Source organism: Tyto alba, unplaced genomic scaffold, assembly GCF_018691265.1.
Source record: "Tyto alba isolate M040663 unplaced genomic scaffold, T.alba_DEE_v4.0 Super-Scaffold_19, whole genome shotgun sequence".
Taxonomy (NCBI): Eukaryota; Metazoa; Chordata; class Aves; order Strigiformes; family Tytonidae; genus Tyto; species Tyto alba.
This window is the reverse complement of record NW_024881281.1, coordinates 11854527-11871417: the sequence shown is the minus strand read 5'-3', so window position 1 is coordinate 11871417 and position 16891 is coordinate 11854527. Positions and strand designations below refer to the sequence as shown.

At 51.8% G+C, this 16891-nt stretch overlaps 1 protein-coding gene across 1 annotated transcript in view; it reads left to right on the top strand.

The window, feature by feature from the left end:
- LOC104367123 (probable E3 ubiquitin-protein ligase DTX2) overlaps positions 1–16891 on the top strand; it is a 35630-nt gene that overhangs the window by 16419 nt on the left and 2320 nt on the right. The window contains exons 4-8 of the mRNA XM_033007416.2: positions 276–334; positions 7584–7715; positions 14927–14971; positions 15937–16007; positions 16666–16824. Coding sequence (XP_032863307.2) covers positions 276–334; positions 7584–7715; positions 14927–14971; positions 15937–16007; positions 16666–16824 — 466 coding nt within the window. The remainder of the gene's footprint in view (positions 1–275; positions 335–7583; positions 7716–14926; positions 14972–15936; positions 16008–16665; positions 16825–16891) is intronic.

Sequence of the window (16891 nt, the reverse complement as noted above, 5' to 3'; positions counted from 1 at the left end):
AGGAGTTGATGAGGCTGGAGACACCTACCTACAACATGCCTGAGGTCTACCTTAAGAGATAAGAAAACCTACTAGATAGATCTGGTAAGGACTGGGCTCCTTAAATGTAGCTGCTGGATCAGTGGTGCATGGGTGGGGGTCCCAGGTGGGGCTGATCTGAGCGATTAATCCCTATTAATGCACTCAGGAGGGAATAGTACACTGCTAGGTGGTCTCTGTTTTGTTAGTGGTTGATGCCTGCTGTTGAACTGGTCTCTTTTTTTTTCTCTTTCTAGCGCCCCAAACCTGCCAGTCAAGATGCCCAAGCCCAGCAAGGTGAACCAGGCCCTAGCAGGTAAGGATCCCCCTCTGCTTTTTTTTTTTTTTGCTCTGTCCCCATGGTTACGTGAGCAAGCAGTTTACCTTTCTGTGGCACTTACTTTCCTTTCTTACTTTTTTAGGAAGAGTCTGAAATGTTGCTGGCGTTTAGAGTTTTAGGCCCTAAGACTTTTCAGAAAGGCAAAGAGGGCGAATTTTGGGGAGAATGGAATGATCAAACCTTGGTAACTGTTTTTCTCATTAGTGCTGGTCCTGAGGCTCTCAAAATGACTGGGTTTATTTGAGGGTTGGGTATTCATCTTATTGTGTAGGTATGGATGAGCAAGTAGCAGTGGGGGAGCACATGGATCAAGCTCAGTGCTAGCTACTTTTTTTAGAGTCAAGGGGGAAGAGTGGTATGAGATGGTGTGTGGTTTTAAATGTGATTTTTTTTTTTTCTTAAAGTGGTTTTATTACAAAAGCTCAGGTGGTCTTTAGCTTAAAAAATGATTGTGCTGCCTCGTCTTGGGGAAAGGAGGGGGCAGAAGTTGAATCAGGCATTGTCTCCTATGGCAGCAGATTACAGGTTTGCTTGTTATCCTCCAAACCTGCGAATACGACACTAAATATACCCAAGGAGTGTGTCTGGGAGGGATGAAAGTGCCAGTTTAAAATGCTCCTTTTCAGAGTAGATTTGCCTGTTAAACATGAAATGGCGTTGCCTTGAAAACGACAACTCATGCTTGCAGCTTTCAGTGGAAGCGTTTCCATGCCAAAATCTGTCGGCGCGTTTGCTCTGTTTTGACTCAGCCAGCGCCAAACCACGGGGCCTGGTGTGGTGGTGCCTGCGGAAATGGGTGTTCTGCTGAGAGCAGATGTCTTCTCCGTACCCACACCGACTGTGCACGCGAAAGCTTATCGTAACGTGGTAACCCAGGGGTAGAGGAGTGGAAAAGACCTGATGTATGGCATTTTCTGGGGTTTTCTGTACCCTTTTCAGACACTACGGAGTACCTGTTAACCCTCTCCCCCTCTGGCTCTTGTCCATGCATGGTCTGTTGAGGTTATTAACTCCTTGGACACCAAACTTTGCTCCCGAGCAAGTGGAGACAGTTACGTTCTCACTCTTAGAGAAAATAGTCACCACCTTATCCCAGGAAGCGTGATGGTGGTTGGTCTCCTCTCAAGCATCAGGCTTTACCCTGCCTAAAAGCAACCCCCAGGTTTGATGTTTCTGGTCGGATAATGTTATCACCATTGTGAAAACTGTGCCTTGCGTGTTTCTGTAGCCAAATGTGCGCTGCTCAAAGACTGAGTGTCCTCTGACAGCGTGCAGCCCATCTGTCTCCCAGTTAGCAAATCAGTCTCTGTGGAAATGATGTGTAAAGTCAAGCTCAGACCTTGTCTGGGTGGCTCACCTGAGGAGAGCTCCCCTTGCTTATAAAACCTCTGAATTTCATCCTCTGCCTGTTAGCGCTGACTGTGTAATTAGCTACTTAATCAAATAAAGGTAAATACAGTAAAGAACTGAAGAGCTCTGAATCCAGGCTGTCTTGATGTTGATAACTGTGATATTGTTCTATATGTGCAAGTCATGCACTGTTCATTTGGAAGAGGTGAATACACATGGTCCATTTATGCCCTGTAGTGTCATGTTTAGATACAAAGGGCTGCAGGAGAGCTCAGTAGAACAAGCTCTTTACTACCATTTAATACAGTGAAACAAAAAGGATAAACTTTTAATTGATATTTCTGTTGTTGGAGGCTGGGTTGCAAAAGAGGGAATAATTACTCCTTTTAATAATCTTTAGCTCTCCACGAGACCGAGCAAGAGGCACGCTGAGTTGCAGGGGAGTGCGGAGCTGCGTGGGGGGCTGAGTGTGGTCAGCACAGAAGCAGCTCCCTGGGGCCAGTGTCTCCTGCAGATCCAGGACACAGCTTTGATCAGCACTGTGCTGCTTCTGCCAGGTGTGACAGACCTCAGAGGTGCAAGGGGAGGAGAAAAATCTGGATTTTAGTCTGTCCTTAAAATCACATAGAAGCAGAGGAAAGATCGGGACAAGTTAATTAGCAAGTGAAAGGAAAATAAATCTCTGGGAACATTTCTGGTAAAAAGCAAGCAGTGGAGGTCTGGTAAAAAGGCCAAATTTTATTGAAACGTTATTGGCTGGGTCTTTAGGGACACCTTCTTCCTCTCTATGCTCTGTTCTCTGTTTCCAGAATCTCTTCTGGGAAGTGGTATTTTGTTCATATTTAAAATCCTGCAGATGGTGTTTGAGTTACTTATTATTCAGGTTATTCTCTAACACACAGTCTGGGCCCCTCTTGTTCCTCCAATCCCCACTGCACGACTGCTTCCTTCGGCGTCAGTGGTGCAAAGACCAGGGGCTGGTGTGGGGGAGAGAGCAGTCTCAGATGTGAATGGAAGAAGGCTTTATTCTGAAAAGCATGTTCAGAAGTCTTGCAACCCTTGGTCTTCATCCCGAGGTGCCTCTTAGCAGCTTTGGCTCTGGTTTGAAGCAGGAGAGAGAAAGTCCCCGAATCTTGTGGGTGATCTCAAGGAATGCTGCAGGTGCATCGCTGGGATGCAGAGGGAACTTCTGGTAGGTATATAGAAGATGGGGGATCCTGCAGGTCTGAATGAGAAGCTGGGTTTTGTTTTTGTGGTGAGTGCCTGGGGTTTTGAGTGAGGGATTTGTAACACTGTCAACCCTACATCTTCTGAAAGCACCACTTAGGATCCCAAAAATCATGAAGCTGGCTTTAAAACCATGTTTTATACCAGAAAAAAAAAAATATTTTTCTTTGCTTTCTGCTGTTGTAATACTTCAAGGTGCATGTGGAAACTTGTCTTTTAAGCTTTTTCTTTCTCTCTGAGTATTTGGTTAGTATGGTGAAATGCCAGAACAGAGGTCTAAGCAATCTGTTGAACAACAGTGTTGCTGTTTAAGGATCAGCTGGACTAAGACCTCTCGGGAATAATGGAGTTTAGTTGGTGTGCCTTGGGGCTGGGGGGTGGGCTAGGCAGTCATGTGAAAGCCCTTCTAATACCATTTTTAAGATGAAGTCTGGAAATAAGCTTTTCGTTAAATGAAACCAAGTGCTTCTCATTTGCTGATTCCTAGAGCTGGGGTGTTTGGGAACACACTAACCCTAGTAGTGTTTCTGGTGGATATGATCTTACAAATTAGCAATGCTTTTCTGAAATCTCACGTTATTTGAAGGTAAGCTCTGCCCTTTCCTCTCTACCTGCTTAAATCCAGGACTGGAACCAAAGGCATCCCAGTCTGAGGTCTGGCACACACAGATCAGTAGCCAGAGCCGGTGACCGCAGGGGCATGTTAAGCTGGGTATGTGAGCAAGTGTGTGGTCAACGCTCATTACATTATGTAACGGCGTTTTTTCCATTCTCGGCTTCTGCACAGGATATTACAAAAGTCCCTTATTTACATGGCAGGCTGAGAAAAGCTGGTGGATGTTGTCATAGCTCCAGTGAAGATAATTTTACCCCAAGGAGTCGGTAGTGTCGTACTTCTGTTCAAATAGATGCTTTGAGCAAGAGGCTGTTCTCTGACTGCTCTGGCTGTGGTTATTGCATGTGTTCACAGGATTGGATCAGATGCCAAAGGGTGCTTTGCAAGGCTTTCTGTCTCTTCCCTCCTGCAGCCCTTGGAGGGAAGAAACCCAGTGGCCAATGGGAAGTGTGAACATATTAAATGACATTTTTCAAGCTCCCGGAGTAGCTAGTGAGCAGCAAGAACTTTTGCAGGAACGCATGGGTATACAAAGCAGTCTTGGTCTGGGCAAGCTTATCTTGTTACAGTTTGGCCCTTGCATATTCAGGTGAGAATTTATCCAGGTCCAGGGCCACATTTGTTCCTGACATAACTCCACAGATGCCTACAGCAAGTTCTGAATGAAAATTGTTGTGTCTGCAGGTCAGAATTGGAGAGTCAATCTGCAGATGTGATATGTGTCTGTGTATTGTTTTGGCACTTTGTATGAACACACACTCCCACGTAAGGCTTGGATCAGAGGAGATCCCTTACTGGGGACTTGTCACCAAACTTGTGGGAGGATTGTTAGATGCTGAGATTTCAAGTATTGTATTAGAATTTTAAAGGAAGCATTGCTGCTGGGTTTTGAGATGAGCCAGAAGAGCATTGTAACACCAGAACATCCCCTTTTTGAATGCTCTCTTGATTTGAATCTGCAGAAGATGATTCACTGTGTGTTTCTCCAAAGGCAGCAGCAAGTAAAAGTGAAAAGTTACCTTTTCTTGTTCGGTTTAAGATTGTCTGTGGGAGAACATTTGGTTGGGGCAATTTTCCTGGTCTCATGTTTGCCCTGTGCTGTATGTCTGCGTGGAGTTGTAGATGTGTTTGCAGCTCGTAAAATGAAAGAGCAAAAGTTCCTGTAATAGATGTTTATTTTCTTTGTGATGATTCATGATACTGGCAGGCAGTTTTGGACATGTTATTCCAGGTATGAGGGGCTGTGGTAGAGGGTAACTGAACTGAGCTGAGGTTCTGTGGCTTGTGCTCTTCATTTGGTCTGATTTTTTTGAAGGCAACATTTTGTCCTCCAAGATAAGGAGTCTCAAGTCAGTTCAGCCGTGTTCTGTCATGTTTGGGTTTTTTTTGGTTGTTTTTTTTTTGTTTTGTTTTGGGTTTTTTTGCTTTTAAATGGGCTCTGCATGGTAATGTTAGCAAGACTGTATTGATCTCTTAAGAAGAAAGCATTAATTTTGCATTTGCCTATCAGTCAGCTGTGCGTAGGCGGTGATAATCCCTGTTAGTCTTTGGACTTGCTTTTCAAATGTCAGTCTTTGCAGTCAGTGTTATCGCACTGCTTAGAAGCAGGGTTTTTTGGAGACAACTTTACCATTTCTGCACCAATTCTGCAGAATTGCATTTTGCAGCCTCGGTGGAGTCGTCAGGCTGTCTGAGATGATCTCCCCCGGCCATGGGGAGGTCCGGCATCTCACGTATTCCTCAAGAATATTGTTCCTCTGGGCTGTCTAATCAGCATGAGTTGGCACTGCTCTTCTGGGAATACCTATGATGGTCCTTTAACCTGCTGAAAGCAGAAAGTACCTGCCTGGTGCATGTGCAAGTGGCAGCTTTAGTGCTGTTGCTGGGCTTCAGGTGTTCAGTTGTACTCATTCAATAAACAAGTAGCTTTTGTTATGGGAATATTTAAGCTCTTCCTTAAGGCTCCCTGGGAGTAGTGAAGGACTAGGCTGGGGTTGAGAGCATGCAATAGTCTTGCAGTCTTTAGTTTGAGACTTAAAGGAAGTTATTTTAATTGTGAAATTTCTGGATCTGGTGTTCAGCTAGAGACTGTCTGGCTTGTATGGACCTCGGGGGCTCTCCTTGACTGTACCTGCCCTGTGCTGTCAGTAGGGTGAGGGCTACTGACTCAGTGTTTGTATGCTTTGAAGATTCCCCCAGTTTTGCTGCAGCTCCTGGGAGCTGGGGGGCTACACCTCAGATCTAGGTCAGCAATGATGGTACCTAATGAGGGGGATCCGCGGCTGCCTGATTTTCTGTTACTTATTTCCTTTTGGAAGCGTGTGGTTTCACCATGCGTTGGGCAGCCTGGTCATCTGGCCAGACCAGCTTTGCCAAAGGTTCTTGGGTAACCCTGGGGAAATTCTTTCATTTGTCTGTGCCCCTCTCCCCATCTTGTGAAACCCATTCTGTCTTCCTGTTCGTCCTTAGATGAGAAAGTTTTACTAAAAGCATCCAACTTTGTGTATCAAGAAAGGACTTGAACAGGTTCTGGAATATTTATTGTACTTGGACCTTACATGAAGGAAGCGCAAAATGCAGTTGGCACTGTGTAGGGATAGTTCTGTTTCTGGGGTGTTGCCACAGGCTTTGTGCAGGGGATTTCTAGTCACAAGGCACAGGATCTTGACTGGTTGCGTATTTGAGGCAGAAAACAGCCTTACCACTTGCACACAAAGCTGGCTGATGCTTCCCGTCACAACTCAATTTTCAGTCATGGTGTGAGCAAGGCATTTTTGTCCCGAACAAATGTGCTCTTCTATCTTCCTTTCCCAACCCAGCTGAACAGAAGCTTGAAAAAAGAAAATCCTCAAAAATCTCAGCTTTGGCCATGAATTACTGTGCAGGATACTGGCAAGAGTTTCCATAGTGTTAGGATGTGGTTTTGCATGGTCTACTGTCAGAGGTAACTTTTGGGAAAACACTGGTTTTTAGGTTGTCTGCTGTCAGTCTGCATCCATGAGCTTTTTTTTTTTTCTCATGTTCTGGCAATGGCTGTTGCAGGTGGGAAGTCACGTCTTGGGAAAGCAAAGGCAGGTGTTATCTTGAATGTGGGTTTAACAGTGATATGCTACCTTAGAAATGTTATGACTTGTAGCCGGCCTGTATTTCACAGGCAAACATCATTTTAGACCAGCATGATCAGTCCTGCAGCTCTCTGCCAATCTTACCTTCAGGGAATGGCTGTCCTTTTTTATGATTCGTTAGCTTTAACAAACTGCATCCCATGAACGCAGCCGACTGGGATGGGGGAGGCTGGGAATTGCATTGCAGCTGGGGGTGCTAGGTACAACTGGAGTGCCAAGGAGGAGGGGTGGGGTGGGGTGAGTGGGGGGCTACCACCGTGGGGCTCGTCTGGCAGGGGATTGAGTGGGGCAGCTCCAGCCCACGCTCAGCCCGGCCCTGCTGCGGTGTTGGAAGGCAGTTAAGCTGCACTCTGGGGATCAGGCTGGTGTGATAGCGTTGAAAATACGTAGCTTTAAGGGGAGGAACTGAGCAGGACCTTTAGGGGTTCAGGTGGTGCCCCTCATCCTTCAGGCCCCCAGGGTCAGGGCTGCTTCCAGGGCTCGGTGAGCGGGAGGAGTTTGCACCATAGCAGACTCAATGCCTGAGGAACCCTAAAGCCAAGGCAAAGAGGAAAGTTCTGTGCACACACCAGCACAGAGGGTCACGGGTGAGACTTGTGCCCATATTTCCCTGCTTTAATTTGCTGCCCAGGCTTCTCGCTCTGACAGCCTCTGGATCCTGTCCTTGTGCTGACTCTGACCCTGTTGCCTCTCAGATGTTTTATGTCCTCTGAACTAAGGGCTTGGGTTTTGTGGTTTTTTGTTTTTTTTTTTTTTTTTTTTTTGTTTTGTTTTGGTTTGGTTTTTTTGTTTTAATTTTCTTTGAAAGGTTAAAGGTTTTTTTTTTTTTTTTTTTGGTTTGGTTTTTTTTAATGAATGTGTTTCCCCATTGTTTCCTTCCTGCATGTTGATCTCGTACCCACTGTAGGCATGACGGCTATTCTGATGTCAGCCGCTGGACTCCCCGTGCACCTCACCTGTGTGCCGCAAGCTGCCAGCACCCATAAAGCCACTAAAAAACACAGCTCAGTTAAGGAGGGGAGGAAAGTGTCCAAGAAAGGTAGTTCCTGCTCAAACTCTGATATTTGCTTCCATCTCCTTCTCTTTATCTCTCTACACTTGTTCTGCCTCCCTCCTTTCCTCTTGTCTCTCCCCCCACCCTCTTGGCTCTTCTGATTTGACTGATGATGTTCGTCCCACCAAGGGGAGAAGCAGGACGTGTCTCCTCGGGCCTGCGTGGTCTCTGACAGGCTGTAAAGTAAGATGATAAAGTAGACCTGGTCCCGTGGTAGCTCTGCCTGTTTCCGTCGGTCATGAAAGCTGGAGTAGTCCGGTTGTTCTCTGTGCGTGTCAGAGACTCCTGCAGCCTCCCGCATGGCCCCCCTACACCCCCTTGGGGACCCCTGGGTGTCCGTGTTCCAGGACCTTCTCTGACTCATTGGTGGGACAGGTCTGGGAGCTGAGGCACCATCAAGGAGAGCATTTAATCCACACGTGCTCTCAAGAGAAGGTGTGCTTGTGAGCCATGCTTGTCACACTTGAGTCATGGGATGAGAAGGCTCTTCTGGACAAGCAGGCCCCTGAGTCATACAGGGCTTTTGAGGTTGAATTACAGAGGATTTGTTGTCTCCACCTTTGTCTGGGGTGAAAGAGCGGAGCTCTCTCAGATGGGCGTGCCCTGGCAGGAAGGGCTGAGTTACTCCAGTTCTCCTGCCAATCCGAGCCACCTCCAGGGCAGGGCCTTCATTTCTCCTCTTCATATCTCACTGGCATCCTGCACCCTCACCCTTGCAGAGTCTGTGGGCTCCTGATGTACAGCCTGGGTCCCCTCTGTGTGTAGCAGCCGTGAGACTCTGCAAGGGTAGGTGTGAATCCAGCCTGGTGCAGCTTTAGAGGTTGTTTGCTAAACCCTGGCACGAGTATCTTGGGGTGGTCAACCACCACCACCAAACCTAAGGTGCTTCCCCCTTCAGATAAATGAAGGGGAGACTAGAGGTGGGAGGGTGTTCAACGTGGAGATGCTTGTCTTTAAGAAAGAGGGAAGAGGCCCCTGGCTCTCTGGGGAGTTTGTTGGTGCCAGTGTCTCGCTTCCCCATCAAGCACAGACTCCAAGGAGAGCGGTCGAAACCCGACCGAAGGAAGCAGGAAGGTTGTTAGAAAAATAGAAATGAAACGTGGAGGGAGATATCATGCGAAAATGCATTTTGGAGGGAGCTGGGAGGAGGAGATGCAAATGGCAAGAAGGAGGGAGAGCAAATGTGGAGTAGGATGTGTGATAGAGGGGGAGGAGAAAGCAGGGGGCGGCAGGAGAAGCAGCAAAGAACAGGAGGAGCAAAGGAAAATGGGAGGTGAAGGAGAAGAGCCGAGTGGAGGTGGGTGGCAGAGGGGCTGGATGAGGATCTCGCTCGGCAGAGCCAGCTGGCAGGGCGGCGGGGTGATGCGGCTCCCGGCGCGGGCAGCACCCGTGCAGCCCTCCGCAGCCGGGGAGGCAGGCTGGGCGGAGGGGCTGCCCTGGAAACGGAGCTGGGCAGCAGCCAGGCCCTCCTGAGGAGGCATTGCTCTGCCCCTGTCACTGGGGGAGCCCGAAAAAACCAGAGAGCCGGGCCTGCCATCGGTGTTGCTCACCTGCTGCTGGTTAATGACATGAAATTAGATGTATTTAGGGCAAGGGGTGGCCGCAAACGCACAGCCCTGCTCCTCGGCAGTCCCCCTCGCCCCGCAGTGCTGCTGGCCTCTCCTTGGCGGGGTCTGTTGGTGTGGGGCTCAGCACCCAGCCCCTCCCTGGCACGAAGGGGACGCGGGTGCAAGCAACCGGGCCACTTGTAAGAGCGTGATGTTAATAGGAGGGTACATCTTGTGACTTCGGAGCAGGGTGGGGAGGGCAGCAACGCAGAGCGGGAAGCGGGGCAGGTGAAGGGGACGGGACGTGGGCTGGCGGGGTGAGAGCCACACACACGGTGTTAAGGAATCTGCCGGGGGAGCAGAGGGGGTGGCTGTAGCTGCACCGGGTGTCACACACACCCCCCCCCCCAGCAACACCTCTTCCTCCATGAGGTGCCGGTTCCCCAGCGCTCGCTGCAGCACCCGGGAGCACAGGCGTGTCGCCTGCTGGGCGGCACCTTGGCCGAAGGCTGGGTGTGCTGGCGCAGGGCTGGCACCCATCTCGGCCCCCGGCGGGGGTCTGGGCAAGTGGCTCAGCCCCGGGGCTGTGCCCGATGCCAGCCCCGAGAGCCGGGCTGCCACCTCCCTGCCAGCTCACCAATGCCATCTGCTGGGGCCAGACACCTCTGGAGGAGCGGGGAGGGGACACGACAGCCTCTGGGGAAGCGGCACCAAGCAGCTCCTTCTCCCATCTGGCACGGCAGGATTTGTCCCAGCTGTCCTCGTCCTGCTCAGGATGTGCTGCAGAGGGGACACTGCCAGCTCTGCCCTTTCTGACGCTGACTCCTGAGAAGGGAGGTGCCTTTCTACATTTTAGATTGCTAAAAATCCCCCCTCTTGTTTTAGAAATTGGTGACCCCCTTTTGCTGCGGGCAGGGATGCCAGTCCTGCAGAGTGCATGAAGAGGGTGCTCAGTCCCTCCTAGAAGCAAGTCGTGTTCGTACAACACCCCTCCAGGCTCAGGAGCATTGTTCTGCAGTGAAAGTACTGAGCCTGACTTTTGGCCAGGCTGTTCTCTTTCCCTTTACAGACCCTGAGGCTGCCAGCCAGCAGAGATGGGCCTGTTTTGCGCCCTGATTTTCTGCATCGTTTGCCCTTTCCCTTCGCATACCCCTCTAGGATTTTCCATTACTTGTGAGAGCTGTGCATCCAGGCACGGGCCCGTCAGTGCGCTGACTGCAACGAGCTGGTGCCAAAATAGTTGGGGGTGGGCTCAGCGTACCCCTGCCCAGCCCCTTCTTGCTCCCTCCTGCTGCTGCAGACCCTGGCCCCACACGGGTTTGAAGTAGCATTGACAGAATTGCAGCCAGCTTGGCGAAAAGCTGCGTTACGTTAAACAAAAGCGCTAACTTAGTCAGGCTTCATTAACGTTGTCGCTGTTCTGGCTGCGATGTCTCTGGCACAGACACGTGCTCCAGGTTTCGGGGAAGCCCTGCTCTCTGGGCAGGCACTCTCTGATGCTGGCCCACAGCCTGGCAGCGTCCACCACCCCGATGGGTCGGCGCTGGGCTTCCCGGGGCTGCCGCCGTGCGCGCCTCGGGCGGGCTGAGACCCCACCAGCTCCCTGGGAGGGAGGTGAGCGGCTCGGCCGGCTCTCTCCGAGCGCTGCTGTGCTGCTCGGGCACGGAGCTGGCACCACAGGGCTCCCCTGCCTTCCCAGGGCCCTTGGGAGGAGGTGTTGGTTTGGGTCTGGTGTGCCGCGCATTACCCTCTCCGCTGATGGGACCACCATCCGCTTTTCCCCCGGGCTTGGAGGTTTCCCTGCGCGTCCCCTCTGGGACGGGCAGTCGCAGGCGGCGCGATGCGGCACAGGGGGAGGGGAGATGGCCACGCTTGTCCTTCCCAGCCAGGCAGGACAGGATCTGGCTAGGCAGCAGGAATAATCCCAGCTGACTCCCGTGGCTCCCCATATGTCTGTCCAGCCGCAGCTGGGTCTGCGGACCGAGCCAGTGCCTGTGGGATGGGTGGGACTGGGGAGTCCTTCGGAGTCGGGGCAGCTGGCTGCTCCCGGGGGGGGACCATCTGCTAAAGGAGACCGGCTGCGATAACAGGGATGCTCTGTGCCATGACCAGAGCAGCTTGGTCATCCTGCTGAAATGCGAAATGTGGAAAAACCTGTTTTTAACGCCAAATGTCCTTTCACCTTTCTGATCTCTGGACAGCCCTCTTGGGGGGTGAGGCCAGTAGGTGCAGCCTTTGCAGGTCCAGGGAAGAGAGGGCAGAGGTGATCGGCGTTGGGTGACTGTCCATGACAATAACTAGAAACAACCTGTGTCTGGCCTGAATAGGGTATCAAAAAAAGAGCCTGCTGCTAACCATATGGCTCATTTTGGGATACAGAAGGAGGCATGTTACTGCTGCAAGCATTTGGTTGCCGAGCAAGGATTCAAAACACATTTGTTAAATGTTGCCCATAGAAAGCCTTTGCTTCAGCAAGCAACTTATTATCTACAGGGAGGAAGGGGAAGCATTAAAAAAAAATTGTTGTTCCTTTCTTTGCAAATGAAAGAATGGTAAACATTCTTTCACATCCCAGATAAATCAGTAGGACAGCGTTAGGCCAGCTGATGATAAATGACAAGTCAATTCTGCTACTGCATTTTCAATCTGCTATTGAATCCGGAAAACTGTGGGGACTGAAACAGGCTTTGATGATCCCAAGGGACGGCTAGAACAAAGATTTGGAGGCAAACTCTTTTATGAAGCATATGGGCCAGCAAGGAAGTGATTCATGTGCTGAGGCGTACGTGGCTCGTGCCGTGGCGGGTGCTGTGCCTCCCAGCCTTCTTCTGGCTCCCCCCTGTGCTGCTGGGGTCTGGTCTGCCAGATGTGCTGCTCTGCCCAAGGAAGTGCCTCTCTTTGGAGGCAAGGAAGGCTGTGTGGGCTTCGCTACCCTTACTGAAACCAAGTTCTCAGCATGAAAATGCTTCTTTGGGACTGGGCATTCAAATACTTGCAGCTGGGGACAGTTTTTCTTCCTGGTCATCTGGGCTCCCTGGCCCTGTCTGTCTCCAGGCAACCTTGGTGGATCTAAATGCATCAAAGCATTACCACAGCGAAGTGACAGGAACAGATCAGAGATGCCACAATGCAAACCCATCAGGCAGGGGTTTCCTAAGGATGGCTGAGGGCTGCATCACCCTCTTCTGCTTGTCTCATTGCCCCAGCCCCATCCTAATGCCAGCTGGTGAGGTGGTGCAATGCCATTTGCTTTGTCTGAAATCCCTACTGTACCCCATAGACTCTGCAAGAGCTTTCTTGTCCTCGCTCTTGCCCAGCTCTGCACCAAGAATTTTGTCTCCTTTCACTGATTTGATTTGAATGAGCCTGACCAGTTCTTGGGCAAATAATCTCTTTGTTTCTCTGAGCTGCTACAGAGGAAGGAAAGTCAACAGCGAGAGAAATGCTGCAGGGAAGGAGTGTCCTCCACCATCCTGAATGAGGTGAATTGCTCTAAAATTGCTCAGATCTGCTGTGCAGGTGGGAGCAGGTGAGCTGGGGCGTTCTGCCAAGTACCAGGCAGGCGCTGCTGCTGGTCTAACACACCCTCTCTGCTCGCTTCCCTCGCTGTCTTCACCACCTTGTCTGTGCACCTTTTTGGCATTGCTTTCTGCAGCCCACAGCCAGAGGAGACAAGAAGGTCACTTCAAAAAGAGCCACCTGGGAAACAGTTCAGGTGGAGGAGGACTTGGTCAGCCTGGCAGGCAGCACGGGATCCTCGGGAATGAGAACATGGTGGTCATCATCATTGGGTGCTCACGGAAGGGGTTACCGTGGCTAGCACACTGACCTCTCCAAAACCTGCAGAGCAGAAGAAGCTGAAGCCTCCGTCTCCTGTGTGACCATGAAGGTCTCTTGCGGTTGCAGACCAGAGCCTGGTTCCAAGTGCCACTCGTGGGAGGTGCCACCCTGTTTGCCCACCCGGGGCAGGGACATCACGGGGGGCTTCAGGCACAGTGAGTGCCGAGCTGCGCTCTGACAGCGAGCTGAGACAGCTCAGACGGATCGATGCAACTTGTTCCTGGCTGGCAGCTCTTGATCCACTGCGTGCAAGCAAGGTCCCAGCAGAGGGGACTCCTGGAGCCATTTCTCTCCTTTGGAAAAGACAAGACAAGGAGACGTGTTGCACGTGAGATCTGGTGATGAAGCCTTGAAACAGTTTCTGGCACTGGCCTGAGAGCCGGAAGGCTGGGGCTCGCCCAGGCTCCTGTTTGTCTCCTGCTCTTCTTGTGACAGTTCTTGGAAATGCTTTTTCAGGGGATTTTGGCATGCCCCCGAAGTGGAAAACAACACCTGCTTCCGTGTTGCACTTTGGCTTAAGGCATATTTTATCCAGTTACCACCTTCCTGGCTCAGGGTCTCCAGAGAGTGATCCTCACAGCCCTGCTCTGCCTGAGATGTCAGGCATCTCTCCTGCCTGGCACAGGCACTCAGAGGGAGCATCCCTTCACCTCCTGGGCTCCTTTTCTTGCTCTGTGTGCTCTGTCATCCCTTCCTCCTGCTACAGCTGCCAGAAATCATGTGCTTTAGGACGGCCAGGAATCCCCTTCTGAAAATAACTGATCTTAATGACTGTGTTTTCATTTAGGAGAGTTCAGCTCCCGCTTCATCAGTCTTCCTTAGCTAAATGATTTTTCACCCATGTTAGTGCTCTGCCTTATTCTCTTCTGTTGCCCTGAGCTGGCTTGTCTGCAGTCAAAAGGCATCTTTTCCCTGGTCACATCTCACCCAGCTGTCTGTGCTGCAGGGTGACCTTATGTTCTCTGTTGAGGTGCTCCCATAGCGTTAGCCGCTTGCAGAGCTGGCATTCGGGGCAACGCAGGGCTCCTATGTGATACAGGATCTGTGCCATCCAGGCCTTTGCCCGTTTAATGACACCTGTGGCATGTGAACAGTCCTTCCCTTCTGCTTCACCATGTTGGCCTCTACCATGAAAAGGGGTTATCCAGAAAACAGCACCCACCCCTTCCTGCTGGTGACAGACATTGCTCGTTTTTGGGGTGGCAGAACAGTTCGGTGCTGGCTCCAGCGTGGCTATCTCTTGATGCACAGCTTCTTCACCCACAAAGGCAATGCCTGTGAACCCTCCATCATCCTTGAAAGCACCAAGCAGATGGGGAGGGCTGCAGATGCGTGTCGTGCAGGTACACCCCCAGCTCCGATGCCCGGCTGTTGCACGTGGTGGTGCTCTGTGTCCGCCTGGGAGCGTGGAGTTTGGAGTAGCGGTACCCTTTGTGTCAAAGCACAGTCATCCTACGGCAGCTTAGAAATGAGCTTGAGAGCAGAGCTCTCTGGGGCAGTGTTGGAGTACAGCTCCCTCGCGAGGCCCTGGGGTGTCGGGCATGGGTGCTTGTGGCCTGTCTGGCTGCTGCTAGCGTTTCCTTCGCTCCCCACTCTCCCTCCTGGCTCTGGCCGGCTGGGATGGAGGATGGGGGAGGAAGAGCTATGCCTTTGCTGCCCTGTTTGTCACAGCACTGCTTTCCCCTCACCTCCCCCAGCAGTAGATTGAGGAAGGAAGGGCGAGGTTCCCCCAGCCAAGTGACAGGTCTCTCTTTTGCCTCCTGCCAGGTGGAGTCATAACGTCACTTGTGCAAATGTTTCCTTTCCTAGGCTGGTGGAAGAGCCTGGCAGCCTCCGTGACGGGCCTGACGACCGGTAAGGAGCTCATCTCCTTTCGCCTGGGGCTCGGAGGCATGCAATGCTCACTGGCTTAAGCCAAGCCCAGCTGGGCAGCTCCAAAAGCACGGGCTGGGAGTTGAGGCGACCGCTCGGCATTAACTTGCTCTGGGTGTTATGTGAAGTTTGTTGCTTCATCCCATAACACCTCTGTGGGATCCAGGCTGCTGGTGCCGGTGGGCTGCTTGGGTGCCCGTGCCTAGGTGGATGGGGACCAGGGACTATATTTAGGAAAATGTGAAGATATCAGTGTTGTGTGCTGCAAATAGGGTACCTGTTAGAAAGCTGGTTTGTTTTATATACCCTGTGACTTGCACCGTGTCTTGCTGGGCTTGAATATGTGGAAGCTCAAGAGAAAGGCCACTGTTTTGTGTTAGGGACGTGAGGCTCGTGCTGCCATACTCAAAGCAGGGCCTGAAGCGCAGTGTCTTGCTGGGTCTCCTTGCCAGCTGCCAGCTGAGGTGATGTGGGAAAACCTTTTCTTGTTTGACAACACTGATGATGCAATCCTCTCTCTCACTGAGACCGTAGTGTCCTTGGGTTGAGGTTTGATCCTAGCTGGCTTCTGGGTGTGCACAAAGCAAGTCCGGCCGGGACCGGGCTGGAGTCGCCTGGGGTACGTGTGGAGAACTGGAGCACGGCAGCTGCAGGCGGACCCCTGGGTGTACAGCACAGGGCACCAACATCGGCCAGTGGGTTTGGGATCCCATCTGTGGTGCTCACGGTTGTAGTGGTAGCCATTTCTGACAGCAAAGCCTTTTCGGGGCTTGTAGAGATCAGTTGGAGCAGCTTCTTCTCCCCCTCTAACCCTAACCTTTCTCCTTGGCATCCTGGCCAGTGACTTCCTTGTCTCCCTTCTCTCTAGCTCACCCTGCACGTGTCTGTCCTATCTCACAGCATGTCTGATTTCTTCTCCTCTTTTTCTCGACTCTCTCCTTGTGCAGCAACACCAACCGAGCCAGAAGCAGTGGTGAAGAAGTACCTGGAGGAGCTGAAGGGCACTCTGGCTGATGAGGTGAGAGGACAGTGAAGCAACTCTAGCTTGCCCAGCGGCCCGTTCACCGGGATGCTGTGAAAACCACGGCGATGCTTCGGGACCACCCTTCCTTGAGCATCCTGTGTGGTAGACACTGCTGCTCGCAGTGCCACCGTTGATGCTAGGTGGAGAGGCCTCAGCACTGCCTGGAGCCCACATGTGGTAACTGGTGACTTGTCCTCGTCCGAGGACCGACAGAAAGCACGGTGTGGGTTGAATAGCTCAGCCTGGCCATGCCGCCCCGTTTCCCTTAGAGCTGGCTGCAGGGCCCGGGGTGGAGGAGGGAGTTTGGCTTTGGTCTCCTCTCAGGGCTCTTATGGGTCAAAACTACAGAGATCAGAACCCTGCCCTGGAGCTGCTCTGCAGAGGAGCAGGGTGTAGCCATACTGGGTGCCCGGTCACCCCCGCTGATGGCAGCTCCCTTCCTGGGCTGGCCAGGAGGTGGTGGAGTGGGGCGATATCAGCCAGGTAAGGAAACCTGTCTCTGTGCCCTTAAACCTCAAAGGGGGGAAGGATTCAAGCTGAAGGCAAATCTTCCTGAAGCATCTCCTTGCTCACTTCCTTGGTGGGTCAGTCGTTACAATCAGCCTGCGCTTGCGCCACACGGTGGTTTTCTCCTTTGTGTCTTGCACTCCAGGACTGTATCATCTGCATGGAGAAGCTGTCCTCCCCCTCAGGTTACGGCGACGCCTGTGAGGGCAGCACAATCAAGGCAGAGACGGTTGGTCGTCTGACGAACTGCCAGCACTCCTTCCACATGCTCTGCGTGCTGGCCATGTACTCCAACGGGAACAAGGTACCGAGCTGGCCCAGCCCCACTGCGTCCCCTGCGCCCGGGCGAGGTGGCTGTGGAGCTCTGATGC